This window comes from Urtica dioica, chromosome 8 (assembly GCF_054948205.1).
Source record: "Urtica dioica subsp. dioica isolate 48M chromosome 8, U.dioica_male_clone48M_v1_H2, whole genome shotgun sequence".
Taxonomy (NCBI): domain Eukaryota; kingdom Viridiplantae; phylum Streptophyta; class Magnoliopsida; order Rosales; family Urticaceae; genus Urtica; species Urtica dioica.
Window position 1 is genome coordinate 26,105,995 of NC_142763.1, and position 19,348 is coordinate 26,125,342.

General features: G+C 37.7%; 1 protein-coding gene and 1 long non-coding RNA gene across 2 annotated transcripts; one reads left to right on the top strand and one right to left on the bottom strand.

Moving 5' to 3' along the window:
- The first annotated feature begins 193 nt into the window (after window positions 1–193).
- On the top strand, window positions 194–2,710 carry LOC149388689 (heat stress transcription factor A-7a-like). Its single transcript, XM_089624278.1, has 2 exons — window positions 194–859; window positions 1,897–2,710. The coding sequence occupies exons 1-2, from the start codon at window positions 548–550 to the stop codon at window positions 2,626–2,628; spliced, it is 1,044 nt and encodes a 347-aa protein (XP_089480404.1). The 5' UTR covers window positions 194–547; the 3' UTR covers window positions 2,629–2,710.
- Window positions 2,711–12,717: 10,007 nt separating this feature from the next.
- LOC149388690 (uncharacterized) lies at window positions 12,718–18,473 on the bottom strand. The gene is made up of 4 exons (XR_016300602.1): window positions 18,343–18,473; window positions 18,098–18,157; window positions 17,859–17,987; window positions 12,718–12,851 (listed from the first exon to the last, which is right to left on the bottom strand). It is a non-coding gene; the product is annotated as an uncharacterized LOC149388690 (long non-coding RNA).
- Window positions 18,474–19,348: the final 875 nt, after the last annotated feature.

Genomic DNA, 19,348 nt, shown 5'->3' on the forward strand with positions numbered 1-19,348 from the left:
AATAGAAATTGTGGACAATAATAGCGATAAAAGGATACTCTTCCTCGGACCCACACACAAACACAAATACACGCTTTCTCTCTCCTTTCCCATCGAATAGAACTTCCAGAAGTTTCTCTCCCGTTTTTGGCCTCGCTAATTGCCAAAAGTAGATGGCCATAGTGGCACACTCACAAATAGCTTATTATATATTAATAAAAAAAAAAAATTAAAAAAGTCCCAATTCGGTCTAGAAGTTTCCTTTGAGATAATTCTTACTGTACCCACGTTTCCTCTGTAATATAAACTCTCCAATGGATATTTGCTTCACCAACTAAGCTCGTAAACTTAACGGCTTCAACGACTTTCTACTTCGAGAACCTCACAGCGAGAATCCAAGAAGATCATATATCCATCTATATCTCTCTCTTTATCACCTTCTTTTCTTTTCCAATTTTCATCAGCATCATTATCAGTACTCTGTTCATTCATACACACACCTCTGTATTCATTTCCGATTTTTTTCCCTTTCTCGTTCAGAGAATAGATAAATCGAGAGAGAGCGTTAATGAATTTTCCTTACCAAGTGAAAGAAGAGTACCCGGGGCTGGGATCAGATGCGTCGCAGCCCAGCAGAAGCGGCGAGCCTCCGCCGGCGCCGCAGCCAATGGAAGGTCTCCACGACGCAGGTCCGCCTCCGTTTCTGACGAAGACGTACGACATGGTTGACGATAAAACGACAAACAGGATTGTGTCTTGGAGCGGTGAATTGGGGACGAGCTTCGTCGTTTGGGATCCTCATTCTTTCTCTGCGCATCTTCTCCCCAAATACTTCAAGCATAATAACTTCTCGAGTTTCGTCAGGCAGTTAAATACTTACGTAAGTAATTTCTTCTTCTTATGATCTTTTTCTTTTCCCTTTAATTTTCATTATATTGGGGATTTTGTCTGGTTTCAATGGCTAGTTGTCGGTTATATTGAATTGATTGATTTGATGACTGAAATGAAGAAAAAAGGTACTCGTGGAATGACTGTGATCGCCGAATGTTGTTTTTGTTGATTTGTTTTTCTTCTAAATTTAGTGGTTCCCAATTTTTTTTTAGTATAAATAAATATTGTCCCTTTTTTATACGGTGAAGGAGAGCGCGCAAATATTTAATGAATTATTACAAATCTAGGAAAACAAGGTAACTTTTATAGTATAAAATTCTGCAGAAATTAAAAAATAAATGAAAAGAATAATTATTTCGTATGTTTCTGTTTCTTTATTTTACATACTAAATCAATTTAATAATTTATCTACTTCCCAACATCTAATTATACGAAGAAGAAAATTAGAGTTAGAAATACATTTTCCTTTCTCACACATCTTAGGACAAAAGCTGTTTAGGAATGTCTAATTATTTTTAAGAAAAACCGAGTTGCTTAAATTTAATCAATATCGTACACAAGTAAAAATTTCAACATATAAAACCAAGAACTCAACTTTTAAAAAAATCTATACAAGATTCCAACTTCCAACACTCAAAAGATCTCAAACATTTCCGAGTACTTTCTGAAAATGTACAATGAAACGAAGGCAATCAGTCAAATGTAATTAATTTTACCACAACGTAATACATCAATGGAATTTGTTTGCTAGTAAAGAAAAAAATAAAAACTTGAAATATGACGCATCTGAGAATCTGTCTTGTTTCGAAGTGTTGTAGAATGTTCACGAACGTCTCTGCTCTCTCCTCTGTCCCACATTTAATTTTCTGTCTATTTCTATTACAACTATTATTTCTGTCTATTTGCATTCTCGCTTGTCTTTTGTGCCGCGGATATGAAAAGAAAATCGCAGGTAGTTTTCTTTTCATACAAACAAACAAACAAGACTCTAAAGAAAGGAAAAAAAAAAAAAAAAAAAACTGCCAGGGTTTTAGAAAGGTCGACCCAGACCGATGGGAGTTCGCGAACGAGGGATTCCTCCGAGGCCAAAAGCATCTTCTGAAAGGAATCCGAAGGCGAAGAAACCCGAATAACTCCTCTCAGCCATTTCCATGGGAGCAACAACAACATCAACAAAACTCGGGTCCTTGCGTGGAGCTAGGCCGGTTCGGCGTTGACTTGGAGGTTGACCGGCTGAGACGCGACAAGCAAGTCCTGATGAGCGAGCTCGTGAAGCTGAGACAGCAACAGCAAAACACCAGAGCTTACCTTGACACCATGGAACAGAGGCTCCAAGGAACCGAGCTGAGGCAACAACAAATGATGGCATTTCTGGCTCGGGCGATGAAGAACCCGGCGTTTCTTCAGCAACTTGTTCAGCACCGAGAAAAGCGCAGAGCTCTGGGCGAGGATGTTACGAAGAAGCGGAGGAGGCCGATCGAGCTCGTTAAAGCCGAGCCTCTTGACGAGCTCGAAGCCTTGGCTCTGGAGATGCAAGGGCTCGGGAGAGGTAGAGATCATCGCGGCGAAGAAGAAGAAGAAGAAGATTTGGATCCGCCGGAGAGCTGTGGCGTTAAGGAGCTCGATGACGGGTTTTGGGAGGAGCTTTTTAGCGAGAGCGTTGGTAAGGAGAGCGATGAGGATGATGATAACGTGAATGTGAATGTGTTGGCGGAGAGGCTTGGGTACTTGGGATCTTCGTCCACGCAGAACGATTGAGCTCTCTGTGTTGTTTGTTTTGTTTTGTATTGTTTTGTTTGGTTCTTGTTGGTAGATTTGGAGGGAAATCAGTCTTTTTTTTATGGTGTCTTGGTCTCTAATTACTATTGTAATGTGTACATATATATCCTTTTGTTGTGCCCTCGTTTTGTTAGGTAGGTTGGAAAAGGAATGCGTTGATGATTTGGACGAGAAGCTAATGGTAGTTTTTTTTTTAGATAATAATAAAAAAAAAAAAAACTACCATGATTTGAGTCTTGATGATCTCCTAAAGGTTCTTGTTCCTTCTTGTCACCCTTGGAAATTTCAGCAGAAAAAAAAAGAGAGAAAAGAAAGAAAGAAAGAGAAAAGAAAAAGAAAATGATATCATGAATTCGTTAAAATTTTCTCATATGATTGTTTTGTTTTGGTTTTTTGGTTCTTTGTTGGTAATTTCAAGGACCGTAGATGGATTGGGACAAAAAAAGATGTACCTGGCTCTCCAAGAACCACAAGTGATGCTTTGCTTTCCTCCGTACGGTTATTGTCTTTTGTATTGTTGTTATTGTTATGATCTTTACTAAATTGGCCATTTATGACCTGTGGTTCACTTGGTTACGAGTTTCCGTATGTGCCAAATGCAAATTGGTCCTCCGATCTGATTCTCCTCACCTCTCAAGTGCTGAACCTCAATAAATTGGTAACAATTACTCTCTGAAAACACAGGGCAGACTCAAGTGGATCTGTGCCTACTGTAATGTGCTATAACTGTTTATGACCAGTCTGCCAGCAAAAAAAGAATTTTTTTTTTTACTGTTTATAACCAGTTCTATTTCTGTAACTATGATTTTTGGTGCCAATAACTTGTACTCTTGATCATTTCATACACACAACCCACAAATGTGAATTGCTAAATAAGCCACCGTAAGTATAAGAATTGCTAGATAGTCAACTTTTTATAAATTTTTGTAAATAGTCACATCAACTTATTTATGGCACTCAAAAAAACAAAAATACCAAAAAACATTCCCGCCTATTTTGGATTTTTTTGTCTTTTTGAGTGCCGTAAATAAGTTGAGGTGGCTATTTACAGAAAATTAACAAAAAATTGACTATTATACAAAACGCGATAAATTAAATGGCTATATAACTAAAAGATAAAATAAAAAAAATTACTGTTTATAACCAGTTCTACTTCTGTAACTATGATTTTTGGTGCCAATAACTTGTACTCTTGATCATTTCATACACACAACACACAAATGTGATGATAACTCGATAGCTCAGTACGTCTATGTTTTGAGTAACATTTTTTTCAGTTTCTATTCTCTGTAATTTAGCTGAGGCTATGAATCACAAGATAAAAGTATTGGTACTGCAGGTATAATAATTGCACTATGAACTGCATAATAAATGTACTTGTGCGGTTCGAGTGAATATTTTCATTTTCGAATGAATGAGCAAAATATCCTGTGTGGCAGTATTAGGAACAGCTTCTCTTGATTTGGAAAACTGGATCAATGATATGTAGATTTATCTGTTTTGTTTTATATGGGTTGACATTTGGTATATGTAGAAAAAATGTAAAATTTGTGCTTGTGTTGTATGTTTGACTATTTCTGAAATTTCTATTGTTAGAGCTAAAGTACAGATGAGAGTGTTTAGAGCAAGACTCAAATATATATGTTAATCGCGTTTTTGGATTAGCATTAAGAACCGTCCGTGGTTCGATCTAGGGCCGGACCCTATGACCGCACATAGGTTGGGTTTGGTGAAGTTCTTCTCTTCTCGTCGTGTTTGTGTTATTCGGATCTTTGGGTTTCCGAGTCCTTGAATTTTCGGATCTTGGGATCTTTCATGTTCTTCGTTGAGTTCTTGAGTCTTTGCTTCTTTGGCTCTTCAACCCTTTGAATCTTCCACGTTCTTCGTGTTTCTCACGTGTTCGTGTTCTTCGTGTTCATCGGATCTTCTAGTGTCCGGGTCTTCGGATCTTCGAGTCTCCGGGTCTTCGAATCCTTGCACTTTCACCTAACCACAAGAAAACGTGAATCTAGAGGGACGCGGAGGGTTTTCCCTCGGCGCGCGATCTGACGCTCAACATTAGTCGTGTTGTATTATGTTCTTGGTGAATGATTTGTACTCGTCTCTATGTTTTCTAGAGAGAGAAATATGTGGTGTGATTTTTGTAGAGTTTTTTCAAGTTGAGAGAAACTTACATTGTGTTGTGAATGAATGAGGTATTTATAGGGACCAAGGAGTTTGGTGAAAAGTACTTGATTAGGTGGTGGAGATGGCCGGGTGGTCTTGGCCGAGTGAAGACGGCCGGGTGGTCTTGGCCGAGTGAAGACGACCGGGTGATCTTGGTCGAGTGAAGACGACCGGGTGATTTTGGCCGAGTGAAGACGACTGGGTGATTTTGGCTGAGTGAAGACGACCGGGTGGTCTTGGCCGGGTAAAGATCTTGGCCGAGTGAAGATGACCGGGTGGTCTTGGCCGGGTGAAGATGACCGGGTGGTCTTGGCCGAGTGAAGACGACCGAGTGATTTTGGCCGAGTGAAGACGACCGGGTGGTCTTGGCCGGGTGAAGATCTTGGCCGGGTGAAGATGACCGGGTGGTCTTGGCCGGGTGAAAATGACCGGGTGGTCTTGGCCGGGTGAAGATGACCGGGTGGTCTTGGCCGGGTGAAGATGACCGGGTGGTCTTGGCCGGGTGAAGATGACCGGGTGGTCTTGGCCGAGTGAAGACGGCCGGGTGGTCTTTTATTTAGCCGACCGGGTGGTTATTTTTGTGGTTTTGTCTTGAAGATTTGTCAAGAAGTCTAGCTTGAAGACATTCTTTGAGAGTCTTTTGAAAGACATTTCATGAGTGTTGACTCGGAGCTTGGTGCGTGAGTTTTCTTGTGGGCTTGTGCCTTGTGTATGGACTTGATGTATTATCTTTTGCTCTTGGGGTGTTATTTATACCATGTGAAAATAACGGCATAACAATATATATTATATATACGGTATTGATTATATACTCAGATCCTTACTCATAAACCCTCGCAACGGATCAAGTCGGTTCTGCTTATTTAAGCTCATAAAGAATCTTTGAGCTCTAAAACCCTTTACAACGATCAAGATGATCGCACCAGAAATCAGAACATACACAGACTCGTAAACAATGTAGCGTAGGAGTTTAGAAAGTCTCGACCAAGACATACACGTCGTTTGAATAACCAAAGCTCAAACGACAACGTGTCGATGAACATAGTGGGCTTGGGCCTCGGAGAAATTCGCTAGGCTTCCCGACCCAACATTATCACAATATACTTGAGCTTTTTGTTCTTTTTGAAAACATATTACCTACTGTCTGAGAAGTATTACTTTGAATTGGATTAAGTTTTACAAAATTTTGATTATAGTACTCTATATGAAATGATTAAACTTAGAGCGGTTCATTTCGATTATATGACAACTTTCAACATAATAATCTACTAATAAATTAGGGAAATGGCCAGATGTAGTAGTCTTTTTAATGATTTGGACCAAAATATAGAGTTTTTTTTTTTGTTTTGGACACTTTAGTTGCTTAACTGAGCAAATACATATTTGCCCTTCTTCTTCATTCTTCACGTTATCTTCTTCTTCTTCTCTCCTCACCCGCGCGACATTGGAGAGCAAACAGAGCAAGGAAAAAAAAATTCCAGACCACATCATCCAAGCTCTCTTCCCGGCCGGCCACCCAAAATCATCACTGCCACCTTTCCTCGCCTTCCTTCTTCCTTTCCTATTCCCGCGCGCCACCACCGAGTCTCCTCCATCGCGCTACTCACAGCCACCGATCCTCCACCGCATGCGCGCCGGCCGAGAGAAGGAAGAACGCCGCTGCCGAGTCTCCTCGAGCGCTCGACCGCCGTGAAGTGTGCGCCGCCGCGAGCTAGGAGAAACGTCGGGAGTGAGAGAGAGCTTGTGGAGGAGGCCGGATTTCAGGAACATAGAGAGGTGAGGAGATTTATTCAGATTGGAATCCATGTTGATTAGGGTTAGATTTTGATTTGGGGGTTTTGGTTGTGAACGTGTTTTGATGATTTTAGTTGAAGATTTGAATTGCTTTCGGTGATGATTCTTCTGGTTATGGGTTTGTTCTTGGTTTTGGACGAGTGTTGTTTTGGATTGGGTCTTGGCCGTGAGCTTGGTTTGCTTGTGTGTTTTTGGCCGTGAGCTAAGGTTGACCGTGAGCTTGGTTTGCTTGTTTTTGGCCGTGTTTTACGTTTTGTCCGTGTGGTTCTTTTATGGTGGGAATTCTGAAATGTGTTGTTGTTGTTTAGTGTCTTGTGATAGAAAATCTTAGCCTCGGGAATTCTGAAATTTGAGATTTGATATTTCGTTCGGGCTCGAGTTTTTGTTAGTTAATTCTGAGATTGAAATGTGGTTTTTATGATGAGTTAAGTAATTTAGAAATTGACTCAATGTTCATTTCTGAATTTCACAGCTTAGTCGCAGATCAAGTCAAAGCGAGCGAAAATCGGCGGAAACTGAGCGCGTCGAAGCCGAATAGTAGTGAATTCATAAAAAGATTTTAAATCTCGATCTCACTCGTGATTCGTTTATCGCTTTATAGCGTTAGACTCGAGTTTTAATTTTTGGATTTGAGATTGTATTCAGGGATTATTAATTATTTATTTAAGAATGTTCGAGAATTTAAATTTTGGTTAATTAATTCAGAATTCTCGGTTTGTATGATTTTTCGGATTATTCATTTAATTTATTTAAGACTCGTTAAATTCTCGAACCCCTGAACCGACTCGCAGTGAATCCCGATAATGAACCTTAAGCTCGTCAGCTTCTCCCGAATCATTGACTAATGAGATTTCAAAAATTTGAACAACTATTGTTATTTATGTTTAGGAATTAAAGACGTAAAAAAGACATAAATTACTGAAATTGTAACATATAATTAGTCATTCATCCATTATTGAAATACACTCCAAGTTTCAAAAAGACATATAATTAGTCATTAAACTATAATAACTGAAATTACTTCCAAAAACACATACAACTATAATAATTCATCCATTCCTCTCGGACAAAGGAACTGGACTGTTGCATGTAGTTTGGTTGTGACCAACTTCTCCACATCGCGAACACTTCCTAAGAATAGGCTCTTCCCCTTGAGAATGTATCCGTCTCTTCTTTGGTCTACCGACGACACGTGATCTGTATGTCGGAGGCCTGTCTCTCATTTATACAACAAATATGTTCACTCTCATACCTGAATAAGAAAATTAAAAAATCAGAATAACTTTAGATTGGTATGTATAATTGTAATAAAAACTGTCATAAATTGTAGACTTATAAGTCTACAGTTAACAACAATTGTAGATATCGACGTCTAGAGTTGTAGTAACTTTAGACTTATAATATCTACAATGAGACTATTTGTATATATGTATATCTACAATTACACCAATTGTAGATATACATGTCTACAATTCTTGTAATTGTAGACATATCGGTCTACACCTTCAGCTGTTGTAGACTAATCAAATATATAAAACTATTTTAATTTTTTGAATAGTCTACAACAGCTGAAGGTGTAGACCGATATGTAACGAAAATTTAATGTAAGAAAGAAAAAATAAAACAAGGAAAAAGAAAATAGACTATGAACACATATACAAGAGAGGAATTCAGAAACAGTTATTTATCACTAAAACAAGAAAGCAAAAAAAAAAAAAAAAAAAAAAAAAAAAAAAAGATCTATCAGTTGTTGATTTTTATTAGCCCCCAGGAACATAATTCTGGGTGACAGAACAAAAATCGAATAAAATTAAAAATACAAAATATATAATAAAATCATCTAACTCAAAAAAGATATTACAATCTCACGATGAGTTCTCAAATTCTGAAAATGCTGCATAATAACTTCATTATCAGTGCAATGATTAGATGCATAATTTATTAAATTCAAAACACAATATGAAAAAAAAAAATTGAATTTTCATAAAATTGTAGGTATTTATGAGTTTTGTGTAAACAATGAAGATAGTGAAGTTATTAATGATAATAACGACCACTTTCGTTGTGCTAAAAATATTTATAAATATCAAAGATTTAAAAAATAATTGGATACATTAGTGATTAAAATTGGAAGAAAAAATAAAATTGTAGGTATTTATAGATTTATGTAAACAATGAAGATACTGGAGTTAAGAATTGTAACATTGGTTAAATTTCCTAACAATGAGATTCGATACTCTTTCCATATATGGGATTATGACCTAGGCAACAACACCCGACTAACTGAGCTACAATAACCATATTTGTAAACAATAAAAAGAGTGGAATTATAAATTTTAATTTATAAGGAGCCTTTGAGGTTTGAGGACCATTAGGCCATATGAGAAGTATTTGGAGGTTGGGAGGTCTTAGGCACGTTGGAGTGCTTCGGCTCACGAGAGGGTTGGTAGATCGGAAAGATGTCTACGAATCCTTACTGAGAGGAATTGTCAGATGGGTCAAAGGTCCCGAGGACTCATCACCGTGGGTACGTGATGGTTGGACAAGTTACTAGGCTTGGTTTGGCAAGGTACTTGCAACACTATCTCACTTGAACTTCTCATCATATAGCATTGATCCTTCTCTCTTTCTCATAAGCTCTACTTACTCTCAAGTTCTTGTCGTAGTTTATGTTTATGACATCTTGGCATCACTTGTGCAAATCAAGCAAAAGTAATTTAAAGTGTGATCAGCAGTTTAAGCAAGGCTTTCAATCTAAAAAATTCAAAGGTTAAACAGTTTTTCCCACTGAGTGATATGGTATGGTGCTAAGTCAGAAGAATTATATCAAGGAGTTACTTGCAAAGGCTAAGATATAGTTTTGCTATATCTTGCACCAAACTTTCTAGTCATGGTGGTGACCAAGTTCTTATGCTCAACTTCAGCATCACAAGCTCAAGTGATGTTGATTAGGGATCATACCCGATGACATGGTGTTCACATCAGGATATATTGTCTTTATCGGCTCTAATTTGCTGTCATGAGTTCAATGAAACTATACCTTATTTCTTGTTCTTCAAAAGAGACTGAGTTTCATGGTTTGGAAATATGGTCTCTAAAGTCACTTGGTTTATCTCTCTTATTGCATAAATTGGTTTGAACTAAACACCCGTTTATGATTAGTGGCATGGCAATCTTAGTACAGTCACAAATCCATTTCTTCCTGCTCGAACTAAGAATATGATTTGTATTTTGTTCTTGACAAGGTTTTTAAAGAAAGGTTCGGGTCAATCATATATCAATTTGTGATCACTTATTAGAGTTGCGTGCCTACTATGATGCCGATTGGGCTGGTGATCCTACGGATCGCAAGTCCACCAATGGATTCTGCGTTTTCCTTTGAAGATTCACTCAACTCTTGGAAGAGCAAGAAACAGGATGTTATTTCTCACTCTTCCACTGAAGCTGAGTATCGCGCTATGGCCCGACTAAATGTGAGATTGTTTGGTTACGCTGGTTACTTTTTTATCTGGGTGTCCTATACTGTGAGTGCCATCCAGATTGCTCGTAACTCGGTCTTTCATGAGTGAACCAAACATATTGAGATTGTTTTCCATTACACCCGTTATCATTTACAACTTGATACAATCACATTGCTCTATATTCTCTCTTCTCTTCAGATTGCCGATTTATTCACGAAGGCTCACTCCACTTTGTGCTTCCGCTTCTTAGCTGACAAATTCTCAATGCTTATTGTTGTAACATCGCTTCTTAGTTTGAGGGGGATAATAGCATATACATATTAGTCATTATTATTATTATTATTATTATATTTATTTAGGATTATTTTCCTTTTATTTTATTTTAATTTTTATTGTATTAAGATTACTACTATATTTCTCTTCAATGCAATTCATTATTCAGACTCTATCTTTTATCTGAATTCCTAAATTTTCATTGCCATCTCCAATCTCCAACAAGTCAATCATATTTTGTTCGTGGAGCAGTTTGCAAATCTACTATAAGTTTGAAGAGGGCCATTGAAGACTTTAAGCTGACGTGGATTGCTTTGTCTATGTGAACTGCTTTGTTAGTTAATCATATGATTATTAGACACTTTGTTAACTACTAGTAATAGCTACGCGCTACGCGCGAATGATCGTAAAATGAAAACGAGCAAGTTCGAAGAAATTCAAACCGTTGATGAAAATTTTGGGAAAAGTATGCATTTACCAATTAATATATATTTGTAAATGACGTTCATCTACAAAAATGACGTTTGATTGTCGTTTTTGCATTTGGATTGTCATTTTTCTCATACGAAAAATGACGCCATAACAGAGACTTTAAATACCTTGAACATATAAATATATATTTGTCATTTTGAAGTTCAAAATGTTGTTCAAAATACAGCAAACAAGTTGATTTTGACATGGCTGAAAATTTAGATTGATAAGAGAAACAGAACATCCGCGAAGCTGCTTTGCGATGTCTAATTCAGGCTCAATGACGAAGCATGTCGTAGGTTTCGTTTGAACACTAACAGCTCCTGAAATAAAAAAAAATACATATAAACATTGCAAATTTCTCAAAGCTATTTTTAGATACATACATACATACATACATTATTCAGAGCAAATGACGGAGAGTAGATGAAACTACCTTTAGATATTTATGTGATTTGTTCGGATTGCAAAGCCATATGAAGTCAACACCACATATATTTCCCCTGTGGTTTCGGTGGCTAACCCACTGCGCCACATAAAATCAGGGATTCGGTGTATGAGAAGAAAAGAATATGTTGGCATTTCAACAGCCACTTCAAGAATTTACACAGGAACAACAGACACCAACCTTTTGGGCATCTAAATCGCTGTCACTATATTTATGTGCAGTATCGTATGTTGATTCGAACCCCTGTGACCGAAGGAACTTGTATACATGGCCATGCTTGCTTCCGTTCCAATCACTGCAGAAGAAAGAACATGAAAATATAAATCAAACGACACACCATTCACTTCTGTTGGGGGCAGAGACCACTATTATCCCGTCACTTAGACCATGATCTCTGCCAAGGTACAATTCTACCTAGTTTAATTTCCCCCCAGTTCAAATGACCCCAGTTTACAGCAGTCAAAGTACATAACATGTTGAATCAGATAATAGTTGAAAATTAATGGAATATTAGAAACTCACCCACACAACATTATGGGCATGGGATTGAGTTGATTTTCTCTCTGATATGACTTGACGTATTGAAAAATCTTGTAAACCTGGTCGAAGGCATATCAATACAACATCCTCAGCTAATGCGACTTTCAAATCTTGGTACCGTTGTCTTAAACAAGCATGAGTTTTATTTTCTTTATTGTTGTTTAATTATTATAATTATTATTTGCATAAAAAAAGTCCATATTAGCTGTGTCCCTAATATATATGCTCTCTGCATGTGTCCCTGGTTTATAAATTAACAGCAACTATTTGAAAGAAAAAAAATATATAGTTGAAAAGAAAAGATGCACCAGACTGGGAGTTGCGTCAGTGCTTCGTTCGTCGGAGTCCTACGAGGAAATTGTAATGAAAACATTATTTGCCGTCGATTAAGAACCAGGTTCTTTCTCTGATAATCTATACTCATCAATAACTTAAAAAAAAAAAAAAAAACTCACCTAGGAGAGGGCTTTTAGGCCGCGAATGCAACGAAATCGCTGTCAAAGACGAACGTTAAAGGAGATTAGAGTGGATAGCACTAACCACGAAGGCGCGGCAAAAGCGCGGCCGATGTCGGACCGGAAGCGGTTCGGCCGATGAGAATAATAACAAGATATTTAAAAAAAGGATAAAAATTTTAAAAAATTTACTACGTAAGCATAACGGAGTCAGCAGCCATGCACAATAGAAGTGGACATTTTTTATTTCTTTTTTCATTTAAAAACAACATCCTCTTCTTCCGCGTGCTAGCCGTACAAGCAAGTTGTGGGTAATTGGAATTGTTTGAAATTACGGCTGATAATAAGAAAAGAAGACATAATCGAGCAACATCCTTTTGCTTTTTTTTTTTTTAAAAAAACTTTGATCATCAAAACAAAAATAATACTAATAAGAAACAAATAAAATTCAGAAAACGTGCCTGAATTTGACGGTAGATAATGGGTTGTTGATGCTGGTGGTGACTCTTCTGTGTCCGAGTTACATAACCCTAAAACTCACTCAATCTCGCGTCTCTCCCTCTTCTTTGAGCCATACATCGTATTCTAAACTTCCTGCCCAAGAGAAAAAGAAAGAGGCATATGTGAAGTACTTGACATATTAGTTTTCCAACTTGTGTGTTTGTTAAAAAAAATGAAGAAAAACAAGATGTAAGCAAAACTCACATCAGTCCCAACTTGGGTATCTGAAGGTGTAGGTATGCAATCAGAACCCGCATTCGCCGAAGTTAAGACTTCACGATAAACAACGTTCTTTGTGCAATAAAGAGAAGTACTTTCATCGTTATTTGGCTTTATAAGCACTTTGATAGAATCAGCTGTTCTAGCCCTCGACAAAGCAACATATAATTGTCCGTGAGAGAACACAGGCTCTGGTAAATACAATCCAAAATAGTCCAAAGTTTGTCCTTGAGCTTTGTTAATTGTCATGGCAAAACATGGTCGTATCGGAAATTGTCTACGCTTGAAAGGAAATGGAGAAGAGCTGGTGTCAAGTGGGATAAAAGGAATCCTCGGCAGGAAAACTATCTTCCCGGAATAATCACCACCAACCACTTCTGCACGAATAACATTTCTTTCGAAATGTTTCCAAATTAACCTTGTTCCGTTGCACAAGCCTTCCGATGAGTTGATATTCCGTAAAAGCATAACAGGACAATTTTCTTTCAAGATCAATTCATGAGGAGGCATTCCGTTAGGCACCAAAGTGTTGAGGAAATCCTCAGTAAAATTTTGGTCCACAGCATCATTGGGTTCATCAAAGCTATAATACTTGACGACATCTCCAGGGAAGCGATCCATCAGCAAGTTGTTTATTCGATCCACGAATTCATTTTTAGGTGTTAGAATGACTCGATTAATTATGAAATGCAGCTGATCAGAATATAACTTATCCTTCGGAAAAACTACATCAATTAATTCGCTTAAAGATGTAACATCGTCTACAAATGGCATGACCATATTGTTTTGCAAACTAATTTCCCCAGAATCGTCACATGGTTCCTGGCCATCTCCAACTCTGAGCAAGAAACTTGAAAAAGAAGAATCTAACCTTGCTCTCATATTCTGAACCAGCTTGACCTTGATAAATGATTTCCACAAATGCGAATGAACGAGGCTAGCATTTATAATATCTTTTTTAGTACCTTTTGTCACAACCGGCAACACTTGGCGGAAATCACCCCCTAGAACAACTACTTTTCCACCAAAAGGTAAAGGAGAGTCACACACGTCTCGCAACATTCGATCAACAACTTCAATTGCTTGCCGGTGCATCATCGGAGCTTCGTCCCATATTATTAACTTCGATAATTTGAACAGCTCAGCAAGAGGCGATTGTTTCGTCACACCGCAATTAGAGGTGGCATCTACTTGCAACGGGATCCGAAATCTAGAATGAGCAGTTCGTCCACCTGGCAATATACCTGCTGCAACCCCAGATGATGCAGTTGCAAGGGCAATCTTGTTCCTAGACCTGCCAGCAGTGAGCAATGCACGGTATAAGAAGGTTTTTCCTGTCCCACCAGGACCATCAATGAAAAACAAAGCTGACTCCTCCGTAGAAACTTTGTGCATAATCAAATGCATAATTTTGCTCTCTATTCAATTTATCCATAGCATGTATATCATCCTCCGAAATGCATATTTCCATTTCCTCTGAAATAAGCTTTGATGGATTGTCAATAAATTCAGAATCAACCTGAAAATCGACGAGAAAATAATCGTTCACATTTTTTCCCATTGGTTCAAGAACAGAGTTGATGTTCTGTAACGCACGAACTTCTGTTGCGTGATGGTCTGAATGAACATTGGCATAGTCTTCGCACATCGATTCTTTGAAAAGTACCTACAATAGCCGCGGGTCACGAGGACTGCAGAACACAAGAATTGTTGCAAACAATCTGCGGAGAGCACATGGCATTTGGTATAGAGAAGCTTCCCTTAAACATACTTCATAACTATCATCCCCATCAAGAAGTCCATGCAACAAAGCAGCTTCTCGAAACGTAGTAGTTTGAACTCCATTTACAGTTTTTAGATTGTCAAATGACGTTGGTCCTGTAACGTGATTCAGTAGCAAACGCATATAGTACCGTTCTCCCTCAGTAATGCTTGCCATAACTACTCTTCCGATGGCCGTTTTTTTTTCCTTTCAGTCCACATTTTTTCCCGCTTATTCCAAACAAAGTGCTCGGGAAATTCTCTATATAACAAAGTTTTTGCCTTTCTATCATTTTGATTCATTTGAAAAAATTCAGTGAGCATTGTCCTTTTAGTCATTTCATCATCAACCAGCGAGCGAAGATCAGTGTCGTCGTCAAACGTTACATATTGGCCTTCTGGGAGGTGGAGCTGTAATGAGCAAATAGGAGGATGCATTTCACTTACAGTAAAACCAAAGAGCCTCCATGTTGCTTCGGGCGGAGAAACCCATCTAGCTGTTTGGAAGACATCTATTTCATTCAATCTGTCAGGTTCAAAATTTTGGCCAACAGCGAAGCACACTCGATCATGGCCTTTGTACACATACTTGTAGAGATATTTAACAGCCTTGATGGTACAACAAACTTCTACGTTCATGTGGCAATCAAACTTTCCTAATAGATAAGGATTATAAGGAACAACCCACCTATTGTTTAAGTAATGGCCACGAATTCGAAGCTTCCGACTATCATCTCGGCGGCGGTAGATCGGATAAGCATCCTTAGTCTTCTGCGTATGAGAACAAAATGACTTTGGATAGCCACTTTTGCATTTTCCATCACGTTTCATGCAGACGTTTCCTGGATTCAAATTGCCACAAGGACCATGCATCATGTGTTTTGCAACAAGAGAGTATAAATGAGGATGCTGTTCTTGGTTCGGGATTTCTGCAGAAACAATATTATCGTAGTCTTCGGGACTTGAAAGCTTTGAATTTTGTTGGAGAATCAGTAAGAAATGAGCATGTGGAAGACCTCTCTTCTGAAACTCAATCACGTATACATACGCAGCGACGGGTCCAAAAATGCGTCTCTTAATCAAATCAACTTTCAACTCCTCAACTTTAGCTCTAAAGACACGAGATAATAAATCTGGTCTATCTTGAGCTAAATCAGTACTTCCCAATTGCTCTTTGATCTCTGGCCAATTCGGATTACATGTCATTGTCAAAAACACATCTGGTTTTCCAAATCTTTGAACTAATGTCATAGCATCCATATACCGTCTGCGCATATCTCGCGGGCCACCTGTAAACGTAGCAGGTAAAATAACCCTTTTACCAGTATCTTGACCCTTGGATCGACCCATCCCCAAGCTATCTACGATACCGCGGTAAAGATCTGCTCGGATTTCGCTTTGTTTATGCCGAAAGTAATCTAGCCTCTGCGTCTCAACTTTGACGTACATGTCAACCACGTATTGCTGCAACAAACGACCAGAATGCAGCAACAAAGACTTTTGCGAAGGCCTTACTTGCAACTTGTAGCAGTAGTACTCCCGACAAGAAACCGAAGCTCTTGTATTACTCGCTAGAGCTGAAAGAAAAAACAGTGTATAAAAATATTATAACGTTAACAAATAAAGATATTGTAAAGTAAGTTCATAAAAGTTTGGAATATTAAATATGCACATAACAATCATACCTGCTGTTTCGTTTGCTATTAGCTCGTCTATCGAACCCATTTCGTTCATATGAGGAAGAGACGAATGAGTAATGTTTCTGCGATTTCCACTTCTTTCAGCTCTACTGATGCCCTTATGCCAACCGGCATCTCCATGAGGGAACAATAAAGGATATTGAAGAGGATCATAACACCCAAAAAAATAGTTGATTCTATAATTTTCCCCGGTGCGAGCTGAAACAAGAATATCATGAAGTCTCTCACTGTTAGTCGAGTCTTCGTCAACCCATAAGGCAGCAACTTGAGATGCAGAAGGGGCATTGTAAACTCTTTGATCAAGCCCAGGATCACAGCGTATGGAGATTTTCAGATCCGCTAAGTCTGGAGCATCTTTATGACTGCGAAAAAATTGACAATATGGATTAATTTGCAGCACATCACGTATCTTGGCAAGAAACTCCACGGTCAAGCAATCGGAGAACTGTAACCGATTTTCCAATTCATGCTCTGTGTCATAGAAGTACAGTTGCAGAAAGGATGGAGGTTCGTTCTTTGGCATAAGTTGCTTAATAGTATGATGAACTTGCCCTTGGACTCGAAAAGTATATATGCCTTTATTCTTTGCACACAACTTTTTATCGTAGTTAACCCCAAGTGAAGTGAAAGCGAAGCTACTATTATAAACTCGAGCGAATCTTTTGAACTGGGGTGCTTCCTCGGTTGGAGATATGAATAAGTCATACAATTGATTAGGTACATCGTTAAGTTTCAAAGTAACAGTTCCATTGGAGCAACAAAAGCCCTTACTTTCAAACTGAAGTAATAACGCTCCACAAAACGCACAAACAGTTGGCTGCTCAAGGTTGCTAGAACTCACAGGAATCATATTCAATTCAGAGCCACCTGTCCTTCTCCTTTTGTTTTTTTTCGGTTGGGTAATTTGGGAAGAAGATGAGCAAACTACTTAAAAGGAAAGATGTTAGGCGAGGCACATAAGAAAGTTAGTGAGGCTAAGTTGTAGACTTTAAATACATTACGTATGCAATATAAGTTGAAATTACAAATACGTGTATATATAGAGGTCAAAAGTATAAATGATTGTTACATTAATTCTGATAATAAAAAAAATAAAGCAAGACAATACACAGGAGATAATAATAACAAGATATTAACTTTTAAAACCACAACGAAGCTTGATTTAATAATTCGATGAGTTATATGATTAGAATCACATGACTTCATATTAAATAGTTTAAATGCCAGTGACAAAACCAGATTTTTATTCATAACAAATATTAAAAGCACGTTTCTAGATTAAGAAAGGAATTGCTTATACTTTAGTCTCTATAATTCTAATAATAATAAAAAAAAAATTAACCAAGACAATACACAGGAGATAATAATAACAAGATATTATAAAAAGGATAAAATTTCAAGATTTATTACGTAATCATACCGGAGTCAGCAGCCGTGCACAAAAGAAGTTGACGTTTTTTATTTCTTTTTCCATTTAACAAGGTCCTCTTCTTCCGCGCGTTAGCCGCACAAGCAAGTTTTTCGGAATCGGAATTTTGTGGAATCACATCTGATAAAAAAAGTAGATTAATATAATCAAGACAATACACAAGATATAATAACAAGAAGATATTTTTTAAAAAAGGATCAACAAAATGATGATTTATTAGGTAACCATACCCGAGTCAGCAACCTTGCCAGAATGCGAGACTGTGCAATTGCTGATATCATGAACTGTATCTGCAAAAAATATAAGAAAAAGTAGCAAAAACAAAGAAGTTTAGTTGCAGAAAAGAGTACTCAGTTTCTAAGAGAACTATAGAAGCCGAAGTTTTGAAAAAAATTAACTGTATGTATACACAGAAGATAATAATAACAAGATATTAAAAAAGGATAAAAATTCAAGATTTATTAGGTAATCATACCGGAGTCAGCAGCGGTGCACAATAGAAGTTGACGTTTTTTTTTTTTCATTTAACAACAAGGTCCTCTTCTTCCGCGCGCTAGCCGCACGAGCAAGTTCTTCGTAATTGGAATTTTGTGGAATTACGGCTGATAATGAAAAAAAAAACAGATATAATCAAGACAATACACAAGATATAATTACCAGAAGGTATTTTTTAAAAAGGATCAATAAAATGATGATTTATTAGGTAACCATACCTGAGTCAGACGAATGAGGCAAGTCAAGCTGACGTTTCTTATTTCTTTTTTCATTTAATAAAAACGCCCGCTCATTCCGTGCGACAGCGGCACGACGACCCTTTTCAGTTTTTTGCGAAACCCAGTCGGCTGAATAAGGTAAGTCACGACAACCAAGTATTTCAGTAGTAGGACATGTAGTATTGATGTTAGATGTAATAGACGTAGTAACAAGTGGAATAGCACAGTCATTAATAATTGAATGATCTTTCGATCGACTCTTTCTTTTCTTTTTCCGTGCATCTTCCGACAGCCTGAGTTCTTCTATATTTAGCGTAAAGTGTGCGAAAAAAGAAAAAGGCAAGACGTAATATCAAGTATTTTAAAGATAAGATACCTCATCTAGCAGATTTCGGCGCAAAGAGTCGTTGAATTTCAGTGGTTTTGAATGAAATCCAAGGCCAACAAGATTATCTGCGAAAAAGAAGAAGAAGGCATCAGTAAGCAATAAGTTCAAAATCGATAATACCCACCCACATATAAACCAACAACAAGAAACAACGCAAAGATAACAGCCCGCCATGTGCTTGATACATGCAGAACAATGGCTTATGAGCTTTGGTAAGATTTTTCAGAGCCCCTGTTCGAGAAATATTTATATACAAGAATTGAAGGAAACGCAACAGTTTATGTGAGTTCTATAATACTCTTTACTCTTCAAATAGTATCAGTGGCAAACTTCTATACTAATTTCTTTGTTACTTCTGGATGTAGGTGGGGAATATGGCT

Coding starts and splice junctions, on each gene's coding strand:
- LOC149388689 (XM_089624278.1), top strand. CDS start 548: ATGAATTTTCCTTACCAAGTGAAAGAAGAGTACCCGGGGCTGGGATCA. Junction 860..1,896: donor TCAGGCAGTTAAATACTTAC/GTAAGTAATTTC, acceptor AAAAACTGCCAG/GGTTTTAGAAAGGTCGACCC.